This window comes from Cariama cristata, unplaced genomic scaffold, assembly GCF_000690535.1.
Source record: "Cariama cristata isolate BGI_N322 unplaced genomic scaffold, ASM69053v1 scaffold20301, whole genome shotgun sequence".
NCBI classification, from domain to species: Eukaryota; Metazoa; Chordata; class Aves; order Cariamiformes; family Cariamidae; genus Cariama; species Cariama cristata.
In genome coordinates this window covers 78,224-99,383 of record NW_009600068.1, presented here as the reverse complement: position 1 = coordinate 99,383, position 21,160 = coordinate 78,224, and the positions used below count along the sequence as shown (strand labels likewise).

Below are 21,160 nucleotides of genomic sequence, written 5' to 3'. Positions count from 1 at the left end.
AATAGGCGGCACCGGCACCGGCAGCCAGTGCCAGGGCAAAGCACAGCGCCGACAACGCCCCTGTGGCCACGGAGCCTGACGCCTGCGCCAAGCTGTTCACCTGCATCGAAAAACTCTGGTTATGGCACTGCCCCACACAGCCACCCTGCTGCAGCTCCCCACTGTGACCGTGGGCAGCCCACCCAAAATGAGCCGTGCCAGGAGAGCAGAGAGGACAAGGCCGGCCCTTGGGATGAGTCGGTCACCTCGCTCCCATTCCCAGGCCTGGCACCAGCTGTTTCAGCACCTTCCTTCCCCGTTTGTGCCCTCAGACGCTCACCTGACCAAGATCAACGACGGGTGGTGGGATCCTTAGTGGCTCTGCAATCGCGTGAATGATGCCATTGAAAGCTACAATGTCGTACTCCACAATCATCGTGTCATTGATCCTCTTGGCATCCTACAGCACAGGACAGAGATGATGTCACCCAACCAGAAAGCCTCCCCATTGTTCCCTGTCTCGAAAGAGATGTGGTGAAAACTTGTGGGTTTTTTTTGACCTCTACTGAGGTTAAACCTACTGAGTGCTCTGTACTGTTGCCCACTGGGAGGTCTGATACATGGAGGTCATATCCTGACTGGGATGGGATGATGGTGCCTGTTGTGAGGTTGAAGCTGAAGAGGACGACGTTGCTGGATGACACATGGAGCTTCAGTTCTTCTCCTGTCAGTCTCTGAAAAAGCAACAGGGAGCAGGGATGAGAAAGGGCTGAGCTGGCTTTCACCCCTTCCCTCCTGCTGTGTGCAGCTCCCACCTAGCCTAAGCCCAGACACTCTCCATGGCCACAGGACAGCTCAATTTATGGGCAACATGACACAAAACTACTGTGCAGAGAGGGCTGGGATTGCCATCCTTAGAAACAGTCAAAGATCAGCTGGAGAGGGCTCTGAGCAACCTGACCTAAATGGCTCTTCTGAGTGAGGGCTTGGACTAGAGATGTCCAGCAGTCCACTCTGACCTAAATTCCTCCTTCCCCAGACTCTACTTCCCATCCCATCCCCATCATGCCACAGCTTTGGTGGACTCCTGCCCACCTCTGGGGCTCTGATCGTTCGTTCCATGCGCCCTTAAGCGGCCCCTCATCCCTGCTTGCTTACTTCATTGTCTGCGAAGCCGGAATTCAGAGGGACAAAGAGAGTTTTGGGAGCGGAGACATCAGACAAATAGATGAAAAAATCCAGTCCTTCTTCTGTGTCATTAGCAAAATCGAGCAACATCTGGAAAAGATGGGAAATCTTCTCCATCAGCACACTGCCAGCAGCTCAATGCTGTCACCTTCCCCAGCCCAGGAAACATCCCCCAGCCCTGGAAAGAACATGCCTCTGTGTTTGTACTCTCTACCCTGCATGCAGATCAAACCACCACTTCTCCCTCCCTCTGCCTTGTTGCCGGCTGCTGGCATACCGATGAACCAGGAGAGCATCGCTTACGGAATAGAAGGTGGAGAAGCGAGCATTTTCTGCGAGCACATCCGGGAGTTTGCCGCTGCACCAGTACCCATCTCCCACAAACCCATCACGGCAGGTGCAAGTCACGTCTGCAAAGGAACACCAAGGTGCAACTTGACTTGCCAATGCTGGCTACACTGACCACCTCTCCCTTGACTTCTGGATACTCCTCAGCATGTTCCCTCCTGATACGGGCATGGGGAGAGGGGGAAGTGCTTGCCCACCTGTGCCTCACGCTCCAAGGGCAATTCTCTGCCTGCGGCCCCAACACGCCTCGTGTGCCTGACAGGACTGTCCCCAGGAAATGTGCTTGTGCCACTCACCCTTCTCCCGGTAGCAGAATGCGTCCCAGGTCTCAGTCAGGTTGCTTCGGGAGCCATAGTCCACAATGCCCACTCGGTTAGCCCCACAGCTGGGGTTGGGGTAGGCCGTCGGGTATCCGGCTGTGCCATTGTCCAGCCAACCCACCAAGCACAGATGGAATCCCATCTAGCAGAGGAAAAGGAATGATTAGATTAAAAATAATATCTCTGGCCCACGTTTTCCGCCCTGATGCATGCTCCCTTTGTGCAGCCTTATCTGACATCGCCCCCAACAACAGGGTTGGGCATTGCCAGAGGTCTCATCCCAGTGTGACTGGCAAGACCCACCAGCCCTCCTGGTTTCACGGATATAGATGGGGCAAACAGGGTCTGGCCGAGGGGATGAGTGGTCACCCACCCACGTCATGGGCTCACTACCGCTGAACCGGGCCCAGGGAGAAGCAGTGCGTGTCCCCCATGCCATGAGGCAATGGAGCCAGCCCCCGCCCGACATCTACATCCCTGCCCTGACCTGCTGTGCTGCCGAGAGCTGCTGGAAAGTGGCCAGGGAAGCACCTTCTGCGGCACAGGCCTTCTGAGCCTGCTCGTAAGTGAAGTCGTATTTTTTTCGGGGTGACTGCAGATGAAATACACCCATAGTCTTATCTGTAAAATACCAAGGCCAGGGAGCATCAGTACAGCATAGAGAGTGAGCAGCCTCCCTGGGGCAGTCGTGTGGGTCCCCTGTGTGAGCACAGACAGCACCGCCAACGGAGAGTGCTCTGTGCTGCATGGGAGGGTGGGATGTGGAAAATGCTCAAGTGAGGGCAAGGTGGGATGGAGCATGGCTTCCTCTGAGCTTCTTGTCTTCATAAGGGGGTCAGTGCTTACTGGCAGTGTAATCCCACCAGAGGCCATCTCACGTGTCACCCAGGAGCAGACAAGAATGGCTCGTCTTCCCCATATGACATGCAGGGGAAAAGGGGAATGTGAAAACCAGATTGCTCTACAGGGCCGAGTCCCCAGCCCCTTGGCTGTCCCACCCTCCAGCTCTCCTGAGGGCTGCCCCAGTCAGAAGGTGAAGGATGACAGAGTGTGACCTCTCCATGGAACATCATCCCTAGCACTGTGGGGTTGAGCGCACTCACCGTGAAAATGCAGGTCGGTGCAAATGGCCTCCCGATGGCACTGTCCGTTGTCTTCCAGGCACCGGTCCGTGGGGGGCACGACCTCTTCCAGGCACTGGATCCCATCACCAATGTAGCCCCGCTTGCACTCGCAGCGCCGCTCGTTCTGCAGCACAAAGGAAGGATGGCATTTCTGTGAGTGCAAACATGCAGATGCCAGCTGGGGATCCTTGTATCCCTGTGAAGATGGGGATGAGCCTTCAGAATGCCTCAACAGCCTGCCAGGGCTGTGACAGAGCTACAAAAGGCCACATGACCTCTGTCCTACCCCCTAACATCCAACTGCACATGAACCAAAAAAATGTCACGTTGACTCCTTGTCACATGCTGTTTGAAAGACAGCTGAGCTTCAAGGTACGTGGCTCGTGATTCTTGCACTACATCATGCTCCCAGGCATATCTTCTGGCCTGCAGTGAGCAGCTCTGGTTCCTCTGCAAAAATAGCTGGCATCGTCCTCGAAGGACCATCCCAGAGCCCCCAAAACAGTCCAGAAATGCATGGCCCCTGCCTGGCAGTAAGGACCTGCAGGATGAGCACAAAAGCTGAGGGGACTGGAGAGGAGAGGCAGGCCTGGGGACTGCAGTAAGAGGGGACACTGTCACATCGTCACATCGCTGTCCTCCAGCAGCCTGAAGCATCCCACGGCACCCACCTTCACTGTTCTCCCAGGCATGCCCATCTCCCTGGATCTAGGGGACAAACTCACCGGCCCAGTGCTGATGCAGTTGGCATGCTGGCTGCAGTCCCCGTTCCTACCATCCGCACACCTGTCTATGGGGTCGCAGACGTAGCCGTCACCTTCGTACCCGGGAGCACATGTACAGGAGACGTTCACACCAAACTGTGTGCACTGTGCGTGCCTGGCGCACCCCCCGTTGTCCTGGCTGCACATGTCGATCACTGCAGGGATAAAAGTGTTAGGGTAACTAAAACACCTTGCTATGTGTCCTGATGGTCTGACTGTCCTGCCAGTCGTTACACCAATATGGCCATCAGGAGATGGTCACCTGTGGTCTTGCTGGGTGTCTGCTTTCCCCTTCACTCACCACCCCTCTACCCCAGCCCCTCGTGGCTTCCCCCTACCTGAGCACGTTCTCCCATCTCCTTCGTAGTGTAGGTTGCATTCACAGAGGTTGTTGGAGCGGCAGACGGCCTGGGGGTGGCATGGTGGAGAGCAGGTGGGTGCCATGACTGAAACCAGAATACACACAGGTCAGAATGATCTAAGGGCTGCAACATGGGCACAGCTGCCATCACCAGCCTCAGCCCCAGGCCACCTGCCCCACACTCCCCCCTCTCCCCCCCTGTGCTTTTCTGCAAGTGCCATGCCCAAATGCAGAGGACTATCTGACTCCATCAGATACACCTCAGGCCTTCACCTCACCCTCAAGCTCTTCTTGGAGCACCTCTGAGCTCAAGGACTTGGTCATGATCAGGTGAAGCTTTCTTCCTCCTCACCACCCCAACCCTTGTGAAATTCAACAGCATGGGCTAGATCTCAGGATGAGCCTCGCAACTGAGAGCTCTTTTTTTGGAGATATTTCTGACCAGATGCGTGAACAATCCAGCTACTGGGAAACTAGCCACATGGCACAGGGTCCCAGGGAATAGCGGGTGGTGGGGCTTGGCATCTCTGACCTAGTCTGATTTCACAGCGGTCTCCAGTCCAGCCCTCGGCACAGAAGCAGAAGCCATCGCCATGCAGTCCTCCGTTGCACACGCCGTTCTCGGTACAGTTACATTCTGTGAGGAACGGGTAAAAACAGTGTCACAGCATCTGCCTTCGTGGCAGTGAAAGCCCACACTCAGGCCATGGGACAGCCACGTGGCAGAAACAAGGCTTGTGTGGGCAGTGCACGAAAGCAGGCAAGGCAGTATGCACACATCCCTTCCTGTTACTGCCAGGTCTGCCCCCACTGCCCTGCAACACGCACCCTTGTGGAGGAGGGGAAGCCTCTCTGCACCCACAAACCTCCATCATTACCCTCCCCTGGGCATTTCTAGAGATGTGGGGTTTTTTGTTGTGGTGTTGTGTCGTGTGTGTGTTGTCCCCGCCCAAGTCCTTGCAAACATACAGCCATCAAAAACGTTCCTGGAGACCCCATAAGGCCCAGCTTGGGATGGGAGGATGAAGGACTCCGTTTTCCTTCCCTTTGCCTTTGCCTCACAGGGCCACAGGTCCCTGCTGAGCATGTCCCAGGAGATGCTCTTTCTGTACAGGGTTCACCACAACTTAGCGATTTGTCCCCCAGCTCAAAATACATCTTAATGCTTCCTGCCAGACTGGGGCTGGCATGTGTGCTTAACAAACAAGAAGAGGTCTTTGACCCCCTCGGCCTCGGCACAGAGTCGAGGCCATCAGCAGCATGGCACATGCCACCCAGCCTCCTCAAACTACAGCTGGATTCATGTCTGGCCAGCCGAGAGCCCAGGGAGGGATGTCCCCAGCCCCAGAGGTCTGACGCATGCATTGTGCAGACTGATGCACAAGTGGCAGCACTGATTTCCATGCTGTAGGCTGCAAAGAGGTCAGCCCAGCACCTAGCCCCTCTCCAAGTAGCACCATGTGCTGCACCCATCTCCGCACAAACCCTCTCTGTTGCTGCCACTCCACAGCTTCCCCCTTACCTCGGCAGTCTGGCCCATATCTGCCCGGCGCGCACAGCTCACAGCTGGTCCCGATGAAAGCCTGGCTGCAGTTGCAGCTCCCTGAGCCACTGATCTTGTCGTCGCAGGTACCATGGTTGCTGCACGGTGCCTCCAGCCCTCCCGGGCACGCTGCAAATGGGGCACCTTAGTGAGGCTGTGGTGACAAAGTGACCCTGTGCTGGAGAGGAGCAACCCACTGCCCCATGCAGAGCCTGCGCACAGGTACCACGTGAGCTTCTGCTTAGGGGGTGCTCGGACCACATAGCCTGCTCGGCAGTCTTGGGAGCGAGTGCTGGGGACATCCCACGACAATAAACCTTAGGGACAAGTCTGGCGTAGCTTCAAGCCTGGGAAGACCCTCTGCTGCAATGTGCTGAGTCTGTGCTGGCCCTGGGGTGGCCCTGGCAGCAGACTCATCCAAGGACGTGAAAGCTGCCCGTGCCAGGGAATGGTTGAGCATCGGCAACATCTAGGGGGGTGAGTGACATGTCTGACAGCCACCCCCAGCAGCCCTGTGCCCAGGGCTCTCCACAGGGACAAGCGGTTCTCCAAGGAAAGGGAATTCTGTGTTGTGATACCATCCAAACGCACTCCCAGGGGATCATTCCCTGCACCCTCTACAGACTGGGGATCCCTGCCCAGGGTTTTCCCCAGCCTTCTCCAGGGAAGCACATTCATAGATGCCAGACGTCTGTGCTGAACCAGTAATGCCACCTTCCCACAAGAGAAAGGGCTGGGGCGGGAAAGGGTCGCGTGGCTCCTTACCCCGACAGTCACGACCATAGTGGTTCGCACAGCACTGAGGGACCCACTGGGTGGAAACACAGGTCCTCTTGCAGCCTCGTTTCAGAGACGGCCCAGAAATGAAGTGTCTTTTGAAGGCAGCCCATGGGGAGGATCGCCAGGATGGCTGCAACAGGGAGTTGCGGTGAACCAAGTAAGTGTGTCTCAACAGCTGGTCTCTGTAATAGTAGCAGGATCTGGTTTCCCCCTGCAAGGAAATAGGCAAAACACAGAGTTTGCTACATTGGTCACTGATATGTCCCCTTGACTTTTGTTGCGCCACACATTCAGTTTTATGACAAGTAACAGAGGCTTCCTAACATGCGATAGGGCTGGTGACAGCAGAGCCACAGATTTACCTCAGGGACATGCCAGAAGCCATGCTAGAGGCAGAGACAGACAATGGGTGATGCAGTGAGAGTGGAGTACAACCACTGCCTCCCAAGGCTGCTCACCATCTCATCCCTGGTCAGTCTCCAGGGGCCAGGCCGAGCCCTTTTGCTATAAAGCACCCAGAGAAGCACCCAGTGCTACTGCAGGGACCTCTGCAGCTGCTGTCACCCACAGAGGGATTGATCAAGCAAAGATCATTGGAGCCCCTGACCCCATGTTGCTCAGCCCAGCTCCTGCCCTATGGGACTGTGTGACTTGGGGCAAGGCATGGACAATGCGACCGAGGTGAGGGACTCGCCACATGCAGGTGTGTCTTCATTTTGCTGCTAAAACATGAGGGGTGTGTGGGTATTGTCATCAGCCCCCGTAACAGGCCTCCTTGGTGACAAAGCTGTGAGCTTTACCTGTTGAACGGAGCCAGCAGGGCAGGGTGGCTCAAAGCCACAGAGTCCGCAGCTCTCTGCAGATCCCTGTGGAGGGGAGAAAGAAACCTCACAACAACTCAATATGTGCTTCTGCCTCTCTTGGCTGCTTGGAGCTTTGCCGAGGAAGAGCAGCAAGCCCCCTCGACATCACTCTTCCCAGGCATGGGGCTCAACAAGTGGCACAGAGTCTCATGGGGCTCATAGCAAGTGCTCACCTGCAGTTGAACAAAGATGAACTCATCACACCGAGATCCCAGATCTGGTGGCTCCAACAGCCTGTCGATGCCGTAAGCAATGCCCCCATTGAATTCCATGTGCCTCTGGATGATGGTGGCATCGCCGTTCCCCACCAGAAGCTCCCCCTACCAGAGGAAGAAAGCAACTTGTGATCCTGGCACAACATCCTGGCTGCACCACCCAAAAGTTGCCCTTTTTGGCTACCATGACTTCTTAATCACCCCAAGAACTCTCCAAAATGTCTGTGCTCACATCCTTCCCACTTTTCATAGCCATCTCTCCTAAGAAATGGCCTCTGTCCATGCAACACATGCTCTGTAAAAGTCATGGCAGCATGTGGTTGGCTTCGTGATCTGGTCATGGTGAAGTGCATGTGCAGATACCACATGCCTCCGCACTTCCCGGCCAGCTGTCCACAGAGCCTCGAGCTTCTCTACAGGCTCAGCTGTAGCCAAGGGAATGGGGCATCTCAGCCTGCGAGCACCCCAACTCTGTTCACTTCCTGCCAGTGACCAACATGGAGCACCACTTGCCCTGTGGCTATGCCCAGGGACACTTGCTCAGCGGAAAGCAGAGGCCAGCATCACCATCACTCACCACATGGGTTTTGCTGCAGCTGAACGAGACGGTGGAGCCGTGCATGGTCCGTATGTATTCGACTTGGGGCATATTGCCAGCAACAATCTGAGAGGGAAAAAGGAGAATATGAAGGGAGAGACAGGCAAAACTGGCAGTTCATACTTCTAACGGGATGCTGCCTGGTGAGGACAGGGGTCAGCAGCCACACTGAGAGGGGGATGTGATGTGGCAGCACGTGAAAATGGTGTGGTGGAACAGCATAACTATGCTGGGTTAGTCCCAGATTCCTGAACCGTGAGAGGCCAGCATGTGTAAGCAGACCCTGGTTTTGCTCAGCTGGACTCTTCCCTTGTTCATCACCCCTATGGACAAGAACCTGTTTGTGAGCCTTGTGTTGACGCTCTGGGGGTGATGTGGCCTCCCCAAGAAGCTGATGACAGAAGGTTTCAGCTCAGCCACACTGCACCAGAGGTTCATGATGAAGTGGTAGTTGCTTCAAATGCTCAAACAGCTTTAGGTCTTCTCATGACAACTAATATGCTGCATGTTCTACAGCGGCAAAATATTGGGCAAGGTCACTCTGGCATAACCATAGGCAGGTGGTGGCACCACCTGCGGCCTCAGGAGGTAGGAGCCTCTTTGCTGTCACATTTACCTTTGTGTCCCTGATCATGTGTGCTTTGAGGTAGGAGGCCAGGACGTCCCGATGCTCTCTGCGGTACAGCCACTTCTGCCTTTTCTCTGAGAGGGCATTAAACGCAGCATCTGTGGGCCACAGCATGGTGAAGGGTCTATGCAGGGGGTCACTAACCAGTGGCAGCAGCTCTGCGTCCTGTCCGAGATAAGAGGGGATACAAAGAAAAAGCCACAAGCCAAAACTGAACGTGCACATGTACACACCACCTCCCCACAGAGCAGCAGGAGTCAGGTCGCTCACCTGCAGCAGTTTGCTATAAATGGTGTACCCAAAGGCCTCTGCCACTTCCGTGATATTTTGCTGCAGAGGGAAGAAAGTAAACAACTGTTACTAAGAGGTCCCCCTCCAGGACCTGGAGCAGCAATGCTGGAGAAAAAACAGATGGTTAGCAACTACAGTAGCTAAACACAAGTTTCTCTCTGTCATCATCATGCTGATGGACTTGGCCTGGCGAGCACTGGCATTCAGCAGCCAACACTTTTCTGATCCATCTTGGGTAGACACTGCTACGGCAGGAGCTGGGATGAATTTCAGCACTCTTGTGCTGTACAGAAAATGTGTTCTATTCTGTAAAACACAGCATCTATAAGCTCCTAGCGCTTGTTTGAGGAGTACCAGAGAGACATTGGCAATCTCACACTGCAACCTGCTCTGCACTGGAAAAGGAGTGTGATAGTTGGCATGGGACATGATCCCTCTGCCTACATCCAGTACTGTTGTTCCCTAGTGATGGATAAGGCTCTTTCTGTCCTAAATATGGCTATGCCACAAATACTGTCACCTTCACAAGCCAAATCCATGCCCCCAGACAACCCCTAGGAACAGGGAGGAAGAGCACCCCAGGTGGCCTTGGGCTGAGGGTTTACCAGGGACAGCACTAGCAGAGCTGTTGGGAGAAAGATCCTAGCCCTGTTCCCACCACAGCAGTTACCAGGGCACAGTCATCAGCCTTATCAGTTATCAGCCTTACCCGTGAGATCTTTGACGAAATGTTACGGTCTACCAGGTCACTTGGAATGAGGATCTTGTTGATGAAATGAATGACTCCATTCACACCAATGATGTCACTCTCGACCACTTTGGCTTCCTCATTGAGATAGATGCTATTCTGAGAGAGAAGGGATGGGATGAGGTATTCACACCCACTGGCCAGACTGGCCAGTCTGAAGGCCATAGGCAAGTCACTTGCCACAACCACAGTGGCCTTCCAATGGCAGCAAAAGTGACATCCTGACAAGTGGGACAGGGAAGGGAGTTGTGGCAGAGAACTACCTCTTTCACTGTGATCTTTATCTTGTGGCCAGATAAAGATGTAAGGGACTCCTGGGCTTCCAGGTCACTGGACAGCAATTTCTGGCAACCCACCATGTGGTAGCGAAGCAGGTCCTGGAGGAGACCTCTGTTCCACCACTCCTCAAACTACAGACAGAAAACAAGAATGGAGTCACACTGGGGGCACTTTGCCTTGCGGGGGCGGGGGGGCAGACCCAATGAGTGAGACCTGGATTGCCCAAGGCCCCTCTGACCCATCCCTGCAGGAAAGTTAGCCCCCAAAATGAAGTGAATGCACAAAACCATTTGAGAGCTTTGGGAAATTTCAACCAGCTTGACAAAACCAGCATCTAGGTTCCCTGATGGAGGACAAATGACCACATTGGCCTTGAGGAAGTGATGCCTGGGATATGCAGTTGCTGGGAATTGTTCCTTTATTGGGTGTATGGGGAGACCATGAGAAAAAGGTTGGGACCAGCGGTGTGAAGCTGCACAACAGGACTTGTCAGTGATGGTATTAGGATATTCCATTACATTGACACCAAAAAGCTGTTGGTTGAGAACCTGGTCCACAGAGTCATGAATAAGGGTCTCTCCTCCCTCAGGTGTCCACTTGCCCCAAACATCCCACTTGTTGGGACTAGAAGGAAGGGACTAATGGAAGAGAAATGACAGGGCCTGGGGCACAGAGAAGGAATAAGAGGTCTTCGTCACAGATGACTTGAGGCCTTGCTGTTACCAGCCCCTAATAGCCATAGGCAACGAAAGTCACTACAGATCACTAATTTGACACAGTGCCTCTGAGGACCATGAGTCAGGGTCTCTAAGTAAGAGTGTCCTTACAACAGGAGTCATGTCCACCCCTGCCCAGACTGTCTTTTCAGTGAGTTGGCCTCCAAACCTCTGCTCTTACACTGATGGAGAATGGGGGATGCCTTTAATCCTCTGCAGTGCAGTCCCTTTGCTTCAACTCATTGGGTAGAAGAGCCCCAGAGGGGACAGTGCCACAACTGGAGCTTGCCAAACACCTGGCAGCACTTGGGATGGGACGACACTTACTGTTGTGGTGTTTCCTATGAAATCTGTCCGTGGGACAAAGACAGTGAAAGGCCCTGCCCCGCTGAGCTCCTTGATGTTTTCCGTCTGTGGTAGAAGAGCATTTGTGGGAAGGGAAACAGAAAACACGGTTCCAGTTAGCAAGACCCTTTGCAGAAAACCCTAAGTGGGATTTACTACACAGAGACAAAGACAAAGCTGTTTGTCACCAACCAGTATCATCTTAAAGAACACGGATGCGTCTTTGATCCTTCCAAGCTCCTTAAACAAAAAGAAACAGCTTGTGTTAGCAGAGTTCCTTCCACTTGCTCCTCACCAGCCAGCACAGTGCCCTGCTCCTTCCACTCCAGGTCACTCTCCCACCCCGATGAGACACCGATTCTCCTGACACACCATAGCAATCTCTCCCTCCCTCCCTTGCAGTGCTGCAGGCATGGATGATGTGGAGGTTACAAAGCAGATAGTGACCTCTGCCTGGACCATACACATCACAGATGCTGCAGGATGGACTGGACAGAGAGATAAAAGCTGGCTGCTTCTGCAGCAGCTGCCTCATAGGTTTAACTGCATCTGTGCTCATGGGACACCTTGAGTGCTTCACAAAACCTCCACTTTAACGTCACTGTGCAGTCACTACTAGTTCTAGGATGCTGTCCAGAGTGGCAGACATAGGCTTGGCAGGGTAAACTCCCTCTTCTTACCACACTAACTTTCAGTAAGAGCAGAAGCACAGAACTAAGTCCACCTCTTTTCTCCTGGCTCTGCTGTAGGGATGACAGCTTTTATTTGCCACTACCAGAAAAGGTCACCAGTTTGCCCAAGAACAGCCATTGCGTTAGCAACAGAGCAGAGATAGACTGCTGCCCTCCAGACTGGATCACAAGTCCTGGCATGGCCACAGGGGACACCTGCCCTGATCCCACAGACCAGGAGAAGTGGGTTCCCTTGGGAAAAAAGAATAACTCCCATTTGCTTACAACATCATGCAAACAGCACCCTGGAGGTATGGCCAATATTGCTGACAGAGCAGCAAGAGCGTTCACATCATGACTCCCTTTGGAGCAAAGTCGCTTTACTGTGATTCTCTCCCACAGCTGGCACACAGAATATACCTATGATTTATGGATAGTTTGCCTCAAAGCACCTGTCTCCACTCCTACACCACACACATGTCGATATGACACTACAGATCTGCTCACCTGCAGCTTACACTTGGAGGGGAGGGAGTGGTTTGCTGCCTGGCAGGGGACCCAAACACAAAAGATCCTGTGCATGTTTCTCACCTGATGCACTTTGCCACGGCAGGTGAAGCCATCTCCAACACTGTGCCAAGAGCAGGAGCAGTTTCGAGTGCCAGGGCCTGTGTACTTGCAGAGCCCAAACGGACTACAGCCTCCGTTGTTCTAGCAAGAAAAACAAAAGGCTTGCATGGAGGGACATCAACAATTTGCACGGCCACTTGCATGCGGGAGCTGCTAACTGCATCCAGCCCAGTGGAAAGGAAACCATTCCTCCCATCTGTCTAGTGCCTTAGAATAAACCTCACCCAAATCCTCAACGGCTTTTCAGCACCAAATCCTCCCATGAAACAAGACTTTCACACCTTACTTTGGAACCCAGAGTGATAACAAAACCCATGATTCAGAGAGACATTTTGACATGGCAGCGATGCTGTGAGCACAGATTACTCTTAAGCTTTTGAGCATGTCCCACACCAAACAGATGCAGAGAAACAAGCCCACATGCCTCCAACCCTAAGCCACTGTTTCCACACTGCTTCTCCCACAAGAGGGACTGCCAGGTGGCCAACATACTTGCAGGTCATTGCGAGAGACAATGGAACCCAAACACATCAGGAAATCCCTTCAGTATGTGAAAAGGCAAGACAGCCGGCTCTAAACAAGCCGGCTAATCTTGTTCTTGCTGTTAACTGTTGGGAGAAAGGAACGCTTCAAGGCTGAGGCCTTCACCTCTGGTAACAGCAAAATGCAGACATACCTGTTGACACAAGTTGATGGGTTTGCACTGTCTCATGCCATCCCCACTGTAACCAGGAAGACAGTTGCAGGCAACCTGGAGGGAGAACAGATGCTCAGTCTGAAACTTGGACCCAATGAAGAAAACACACAACGGCTGAGCTGGATTGAAAGCATGTGGTATAGCACCCACCGCTACATTCATGAGTAGCCATGCTTGTGTTAACAACAAATATAACCCGAGACTGCCCCCAGCCTCTGACCAACAGAAGGCATTTGCTTTCAAGGAAACAGCAATCTTTTCATGCCCTTCCCAGGCAACTTTTCTGTATGGAAGGTAATAAGCACAAGGCAGCGCACTGCAATGGAAAGGATTGTCTCTAGGAGAATTACACAGCTGTGACAACCTCCATAATAATGTTGCCCTGACATCCATCTTACATACTCACCTTCCTCGGACCTGTTTTAATGCACTCTGCGTTGGTGTGGCAGCCCCCGTTGCTTTCGAGACAGAGATCAATTTCTGCAGCAAAACAATAAGGCCACATTATTGCTGAGGGCTGCTCAAGGCAGCTGGGAATTGGTGGCCCAAAGAGGTATTGGGAAAGCAACAGGGAGGACCTTCCAAGCTTGGGAAACATTTTGGTGTAAAAGTGACTTGTGATAGCCAAGTAATAGGGTACAACTGCAAGTTTTACTCCTGCCATACATGGGACCCTGGGTTGTTATAAACCTGTCCACAGAAAATCCCACACCTACCTGGGTGTGCTTTAAAGGATATGAGAGGACTGGCCTCTCCCACAGCTCCATCTTCATCTCAGAGCACAACTGTGGGAGACTGCCCTCACCTTCTGTCTCTGGACTTCTCCATGACATGCATCAGGGCAAGAAACCTCTCAGGGCTCTTTTGGTTTGAGACCAAAACACTGGTCTGAGGCCATCCAGAGAGATAGGTGCCAAGGGCAGCGTGGGCTCTCTGCCCAGTTTCGGGTGACATTGTGCTGGGACAGTGATAACGACTTCACTAATCATGACTTGGGAGAATGCTGAGCACATACGTACAGGTATGTGTCTACAAACGTACACGTATGTGTGCGTGCACCTCAACAAAAAGCAGCAAGACAGTTGAATCAAGATCAGTCAGCAATTACTTGCTTTGAAATAATCACTGCATGAACAAAGTGAAAGGAGAATTGTGTTATTCAACATTTTAACCTGAAGTTTCAACACTTTCAGTCTGAAGTTCCCATTTGCATGGACGATGCCTCACTGCTATCACCAAAATATGCACTGAGCACTCACCCATGCAGAGCGTCCCGTCCCCAGCGTAGCCTTCCTTACAAACACAGGTTCTCTCTCCGGGGGACACTTTAGTGCACACAGCGTGTATGGAACAGCCACCATGATCAATAGTGCATGGATCTATTTCTGTGACCACAAAAAAGAGAAGCAGAATCAGCTCAGAGAATCTAGGAAAGATGAACTGTGCCAGAATGATCATCCATCTTAACAAAAATCACAACATCTTATTAAAATCCTTCTGTTTCTCGATGAAACTGTAGGTCCTTTAAAGGGATAGGGCCTCATCTGGATCTCAGAGAGGCCAATCCAAAAATCATGCTGAGCTTAAGTAACCCCCAAATTGGACTTTCCGTCACAGCATTTGCTCACTGAGGACTAATGGTTAGATGAGAAAAAAATATTTTCCTGCACAACTTAAATGGTTTATTTTTTTGCTTTTTTCCCCCCTCACTCATTTTCAAACCAGGGCAATACTGAAAAGAAACCGTGATGTCTACTAGTGTTTTGACTGTTACAGTTTTATACTCTGAGTGGTTTTTTCTTGTCTGTTTGCTTTTGACATAGACCAGGTTTGTACGTAGCTCTAGATTAGTATCCCAAAACCCTATCTCATTTTGGCACAACTGCTGCACTGCTTCTGCCCAATTTTACTATGGTCAGCAAACAGGAGGAGCACAAAATTCTAGGGAATTGAAGCATCCATATTGCAGGGATTCATGGCCAAAACTGTTATATCTTTGCCAGCATTGCTGTGATATGAGAACTAATACAACCCATTCATGTGCATCTCTCTTCACAAGCGGTAAGAACTGCCCTGCTACACTTGCCTGCCTTTTTATCCCTCTCTCGCAGGCTCTAGCAACATCAACCATTTTTAAAAAGGGAAAAAAGGAAGACCCAGGGAACTACAGGTCAGTCAGTCTGACCTCTGTACCTGGCAAGATCATGGAGCAGATCCTCCTGGAAACTATGCGAAGGCACATGGAAAATAAGGAGGTGATTGGTGACAGGCAACATGGCTTCACTAAGGGCAAATCATGCCTAACAAATTTGGTGACCTACAATGGGGTTACAGCGTTGGTGGATAAGGGAAGAACAATTGACGGCATCTACCTGGACTTGTGCAAAGCATTTGACACTGTCCTGCACAACATCCTTTTCTCTAAATTGGAGAGACATGGATTTGACAGATGGACCACTTGGTGGATAAGGAATTGGCTGGATGGTTGCACTCAAAGAGTTGCAGTCAACAGCTCGATGGCCAAGTGGAGACCGGTGATGAGGTCTTGAATCTTGCCCACACTTGCTGGACATACCTGTGCAATGGGTCCCATTCCCTGTGTATCCAGCAGAGCAGATGCATGTAGGTGGGGAATCTGCGGAACTGTTGAGGCAGCTGAAACAAGAAAGGGTTAAAACAATCACTGACGACACCTCATGATTTTCTTGGCCAGTGGGAAACACTATACAAGTCTGGTGTATGCAAGTTAGAAACCACAATGACCACAGGAGGAACATGCCTGAAATTGCTGTGCATTTCTTCACAGCACCAAATACTCAAGTCATAGAATCACAGAATCATAGAATGGTTTGGTTGGAAGGGACTTTAAATCACACTGGTCAGTGAGCTGGCATCCAGGCACAGGCTTCACACCTTGCACAGTGCACCTTCATCACGTCCATATGCTTCTGCATGGTACAATGGAGATGGCTGGGTCCTGGTACCGCAAAATGAGAGACCAGATGATGGATGGAGAAGGCAGCAAGAGGGAGTCATCACAGCCCATCAGCCTATCTAATTCCTTGGCAGGGGCAGGCAAGTCAGAAAGGGCTTGTAAATGGCTGGTTGATTTGCTCCATGAATAAGGCCAGACTTGGAGTACCTTGGAGTCTCTGCTTTCTCCAATCCATGCAGGCAGAGGGAACTTGGAAAGAATTTATGCTCAGAAAGACAAAATCGTCGGGGAAACTGGATGTGACTTAGCACGAAAGAGAGTTCCCAGAATGGAACTGACATTTATGCATCTTTAATGAGTAGGCACCTTCTGCCAGCCCTCTGCTAGCTTTCTCAGAATGACCCAGCCCCTTGTCTGTACTTACTTGGCCATTTGATGGCAAGTATTATTGCATAAGTCAATCTCAATTCCTGCAAAAGAAAACACAAATGTGACTTGACATTTTCAATTTAGCACTTGCTGTGGTCATTTCTGCCATCTAGAGTAAAGGACCCTGCAAACAGCCTCACTGCCACACTTGTGGTGCCCTGACTGATGATGGGTCACACTAGCAGTTATGCTAACTCTCCTGTCCTACATGGCAGCAGGAAAACCTCATGGGATTTATGTTTTGGCACTTTGCAATGGAGTGAATTTGATGTTCTCTGTCTGAGCCAACGGTTCAATTTGATCTTATCTGCATGGCCTGCTAGGAATGAAACAAGGACTGAAACCTCGACAATCCAGATATACAGGACCATTTGGTTTTGCCTCTTTCGAAGCAAAAAGATGAACTTTCTTCATGCTTTACATTTAAACTAGATAGGACAGCTCCACTCAATTTCCATTTCTAAATGCCCCCCAAACATTTGACTTCACTATGAAATCAATCTTTGTGTGCAAACCTTGAAAATCCCAAAGTATTTAGGAGCTCAGGTTGCTCCCCCCTCCCCCCACAATGGTACTCATAATCCCAAATCCCAGGAACAACCGTCTTCAACATACTACTTTGACACACAGTGACAGATTTATTGAGAACTGCAGACTATGGCCTGAGCTCACCTGAATCAATGGATCTGTGAGCAGAAAAAGCAACTCAACAGACACACTGGGGCCCTTTGGAGGCTTCAAATCAAGTCCTGCCACTTCTTAGGCAAGTAACAGGAATCATGGTCAACCCAATCTGGCTGGGAGCTTCCATTTCTCTCTCCCAGGGCAAGGGGCTGTTCTTGTGGTGCCTCTAATCTCAGTGGAGATGGAAGCAGGGGATATGCTTTTCTCTATGTGAATGTCACCCAAATAACTCAAGGGCTCATGTGCTGTTGGGGAAGTCACACTGCAAATGCAGCTTGTGTGCAGGAATGAGCTAGCACAGTCTGATAAACTTTCAGGGGGATGCAAAGTACACGGGACTGTGGTCACCTTGCCCAGCTAACACAGAATTGCTCTGGTAAGTAAAGAGGATCATGCAGCTTTCTCTGCCAAAAAGGCTGTATCACACCATAGGCCCATCATATCCACATACTTTCTCGGCAGGTAGGGCCCTTCCACCCTGGGAAACACTCGCAGCTCCCGTCCCCTTGCAGTCCATCATTACATATGCCATTGTCGCAGGCACATTCTGCAGGGGAAATATAAACACTTGTCATTGTCAAACCAACCAGGTCTTACAAGCAGAGTCTTGCCTACATTTTGCTGGCTGCTCTGTTCCTAATCCAACGCATCAAACTGCCGTAAAAAAAGTGTCACAGCAGTATCAGCTCTTGTCCCCTCACTACCAGGCCAAAAAGCCCAGGAACAGACCACCCGTCTGCTTTCTGTAGTTTGGGTGGCAGCAGGATGAGCGGCATAGCACAGACAGTCATGCGTTGGTTTGAGGATGAAAAATAGGGCCACTCCTCTGGCTGACCACGAGCACTCACTCCCACTGTCCCTCTCTCGGTGGCCTGCCAGCCTGTCTCAGAGGTCTTGGGACATTTCTTCCCTCCCACCACCCCTCCTGAGAGCTAAGACATGGCCACTTTTCTCCCCCTGTAATGCACAGGTAGAGACAAGCTGCAATAACCATCAGTGTCACCTGATTTGCAGTCAGCTCCGTATCGGCCCACTTCACACATTTCACAGGCAGTGCCGTGGAAACCCTCCAGGCATCGGCACTCTCCACTGCCCTCGATGCCGTCCTGGCATTCCCCGTTCCCTGAGCACCACTGGCCTGGATTCCCTGGGCACATCTCGCACATGTGTCCATAGTAGCCAGGGCAGCAGACAGACCTCTGAAGAACCAACAAGAACAAGTTGGGGTGAGCCACCTTGTGCAGCACAGACAAGGTACGGGTTTATTGTGGAAGCTACTCTATTCCTTTAACTATGTGATAGCCATAATTTCTGACAATACATGAAAGGGTCAGATGTGCACAGGTAGGAGGGAGTGAACCCCCTAAAATGGGGTGCTCTGTTGCCCAGAGCTTCATGTAAAGGTCTGCACTGCCCTTGAGCAACACTGGCCATTTAGCCAGTAACGCAAATGTTGAGTCCTGTGCCTATCCAGCCTATTTCCTGCCTACGTCCCTAGTGTGTCCCACCACTGTTGGGCAGAGAGAGGGTCTGTCAGACAGTAATTTGGTTCAGAAGCCTGATTTAACTGCTCTCACTTCTTTCTGCATCTACCCACAGAGGGAGAAAACTGTGATGGGATCAAGGTGGACAGCACAGATGAAGAGAAACATCGTTTAACAAAGGGATGCAGAAGTGCCTAGTTAGGTACAAGTGCTGACCAAAGCTCTGCATGTGAGAACTCTATGTCCAACTCCCTCTCTCCCTTCTCCTCAATCTCCCATTTCCACTGAACTTTCCAAGTAGATGCTTCAATACCTCTAAGAGGTCAAATTCACACAAGTTTTTCTTTTACCATTTCCTCTTCAAGTGTTTTCTCCCAGCCACACATTTTCACAAAACTGGTAGGGGCCATAATAGCTGTGAGACCTTCTGTTCCTCCCTTTGGTTCAGCTCCAAATAGTCATCAGTTATTTGGGAAGGCACATGCACAAGCAAATCATTCATGACTCATTTCCTTAGGAAATCAGACTACAAACATTCAACTGCTTCTCTTCCTCTGCAGGACAAAACCCAAAGCAACAATACCAGAGCAGCAGACCACAATCCATCACTGTGCAGACATTTCTGCAGGTTTGTTTTTTTCTCTAGTGTGCTCTATCTCCAGGATGGAGAGCGACTCCCAGATGAGCTCAGTCTCAGCTGTGCAATGGCACAAATGCAGCCAGGACTTCAGCACAGGCTACAGGCTGTATTTCCATATTTCCATATTTCCAATACCCATCTTGCTTTTGTCAAAATGAATCTGAGGCAAATGTTTTTCTTACCAGAGAAACTTTTGCACATGTGAAATGGCAGCCAAGTATTCCTGTATCCCCAGAGCGTAATTCACAGCGAGCGAGATTCTTGCTTCCTGGCAATTCCTGTAGATATAATTAATGTAGATACAGAGAGAAGATATTACAATACTTAGACAAACATTGTACATTTTGGTGCATATGGCAGCATTCTTGCCTAACAGAAGAATAATGCTTTTTATCCTACAGGAACAGCCCTAAAAATTTGGACTATCCACAGTTGAGACCAATGAGGCATCTCTAGATGTGCGGTCACCACACAGAGTCTATTTTGTTACCTGCCAAATTCATGGTATACATGCCAGTATGAATACCAAGAAAAAGTAATTGGAAAATTTTTGGCATAGAGTAAAGTAATGAATCCTAAGAAGCCAGATGTGGCTGCTAGGCAATTCATAACCAGAACGGAGATGAAATGTTTACTTGTTTTCCTCTCTGGAAACATTTGTCACTCACTCACAAACAAGCTGCAGGCACAACCAGCCCATCTGTGTGAACAAATCAATGGCCCAGGCTGGGAAATCGATATTGGCACCCCTAAACTGGTTTTCCTTGGTGATAATGTCAAAAGAGTAAAAGGTGAAAAAAAGACATCTCTTCGTCCCTGCTAAGGGGGGAAACTCTGCACACTGCATGCTCTAAAGGGCTCCTGAAATTCAGGCAAAGCCTGGTGTCAGCTCTGCAAGGAGCCTCATGGTTTATGTTTGTGTTTTTCCTGCGTAAGCCTCCCTTGGTTTCTGCTTTCTCCTACAAACCTTGCTAATGAATGAGCCACAGAGGACTCAAGAGCACATTTTTTAAGGTATTGAGATGACATCTATGGAGCAATAAAAGGACATCAAAACACTGTCTGCAAACAGTCTGTGAGATGTCACATGAACCAAAGACTCACCACAAGAACTGATCCAGCAGGACACTTGATCCCCTTCTCACACTTGCTGCATCTTGACTAGGGCACAGAGAACAGGACAAGTCACATGTGTGCCCTCTACCCACATCACACCAAGACACTAATCTTGAATTACAAATGGTACTGTACAGGCTGCTGGTTGGGAGAAAGACAAAGATGTATTTATCTCTGTGGCTCAAAACACCACAGGAAGAAAAATAATGATGCATGACCCTCAGGTCCTGGTTGCTATCAAAGGCTTCACACAAGGTCTTATTCCTGCACTCCAGAGACTGTTCCACAAAACAAACCAGAAGAGATCACATGCTACATCTTTCCTGAGCCTCTGAGCTGGGGTAGGACCGTCTGTAGGCCTGGAGTTCCTTCCCACAAGGCTGCAAATACATTTTTTCTGATCTGTAACAAGGCAGGCACACCTCAATCTGACCCTGCAATCTTCAGATGGCCAAGAGCCACAAGATACACGTGGGCTGGACTTTGTCCACGACTCCCAGGCAGACCACAGCATTTCCTGGGTGAGCTTCTGGTCATATCATGCAAGAATTGGGCTGGATTCGCCTTCCACAGCTGAGTGTCTGGGAGTCCATGCACCACGGCTGGCACTGTGAGAGAGCCCATCAAGTGAACTGAATGTGAGCTGCACAAGAGCTGCAGCAGATCTGCTGCATTAGAAGTACGGAGTCTGAGGCTAGGAGGTGCTAAGTCTCCATGAGGCTCATCTGGGGTCAGACCACAAGCTACTGTCTCATCCACGTAGAAGAGACAAGGTAGGTTGTCT

At 50.9% G+C, this 21,160-nt stretch overlaps 1 protein-coding gene across 1 annotated transcript in view; it reads right to left on the bottom strand.

Moving 5' to 3' along the window:
* Window positions 1-319: 319 nt before the first annotated feature.
* Window positions 320-21,160, bottom strand: part of STAB1 (stabilin 1) — a gene marked incomplete at its 3' end in the record, with an annotated part of 59,775 nt that continues 38,934 nt past the window's right edge. Inside the window, exons 38-68 of the mRNA XM_009709921.1 lie at window positions 20,365-20,421; window positions 19,443-19,538; window positions 18,140-18,335; window positions 17,588-17,683; window positions 16,448-16,493; window positions 15,664-15,743; window positions 14,348-14,473; window positions 13,495-13,568; window positions 13,068-13,142; window positions 12,353-12,472; window positions 11,073-11,156; window positions 10,548-10,667; window positions 10,014-10,160; window positions 9,712-9,849; window positions 8,982-9,065; window positions 8,700-8,876; window positions 8,063-8,149; window positions 7,444-7,590; window positions 7,208-7,273; window positions 6,393-6,618; window positions 5,607-5,756; window positions 4,617-4,721; window positions 4,062-4,169; window positions 3,685-3,878; window positions 2,939-3,083; window positions 2,323-2,456; window positions 1,812-1,977; window positions 1,471-1,577; window positions 1,138-1,257; window positions 561-713; window positions 320-439 (exon numbers count right to left, since the gene is read on the bottom strand). Of these exons, the coding sequence (XP_009708223.1) occupies window positions 320-439; window positions 561-713; window positions 1,138-1,257; window positions 1,471-1,577; window positions 1,812-1,977; window positions 2,323-2,456; window positions 2,939-3,083; window positions 3,685-3,878; window positions 4,062-4,169; window positions 4,617-4,721; window positions 5,607-5,756; window positions 6,393-6,618; window positions 7,208-7,273; window positions 7,444-7,590; window positions 8,063-8,149; window positions 8,700-8,876; window positions 8,982-9,065; window positions 9,712-9,849; window positions 10,014-10,160; window positions 10,548-10,667; window positions 11,073-11,156; window positions 12,353-12,472; window positions 13,068-13,142; window positions 13,495-13,568; window positions 14,348-14,473; window positions 15,664-15,743; window positions 16,448-16,493; window positions 17,588-17,683; window positions 18,140-18,335; window positions 19,443-19,538; window positions 20,365-20,421 (3,744 nt within the window). The remainder of the gene's footprint in view (window positions 440-560; window positions 714-1,137; window positions 1,258-1,470; window positions 1,578-1,811; window positions 1,978-2,322; window positions 2,457-2,938; window positions 3,084-3,684; window positions 3,879-4,061; window positions 4,170-4,616; window positions 4,722-5,606; window positions 5,757-6,392; window positions 6,619-7,207; window positions 7,274-7,443; window positions 7,591-8,062; window positions 8,150-8,699; window positions 8,877-8,981; window positions 9,066-9,711; window positions 9,850-10,013; window positions 10,161-10,547; window positions 10,668-11,072; window positions 11,157-12,352; window positions 12,473-13,067; window positions 13,143-13,494; window positions 13,569-14,347; window positions 14,474-15,663; window positions 15,744-16,447; window positions 16,494-17,587; window positions 17,684-18,139; window positions 18,336-19,442; window positions 19,539-20,364; window positions 20,422-21,160) is intronic.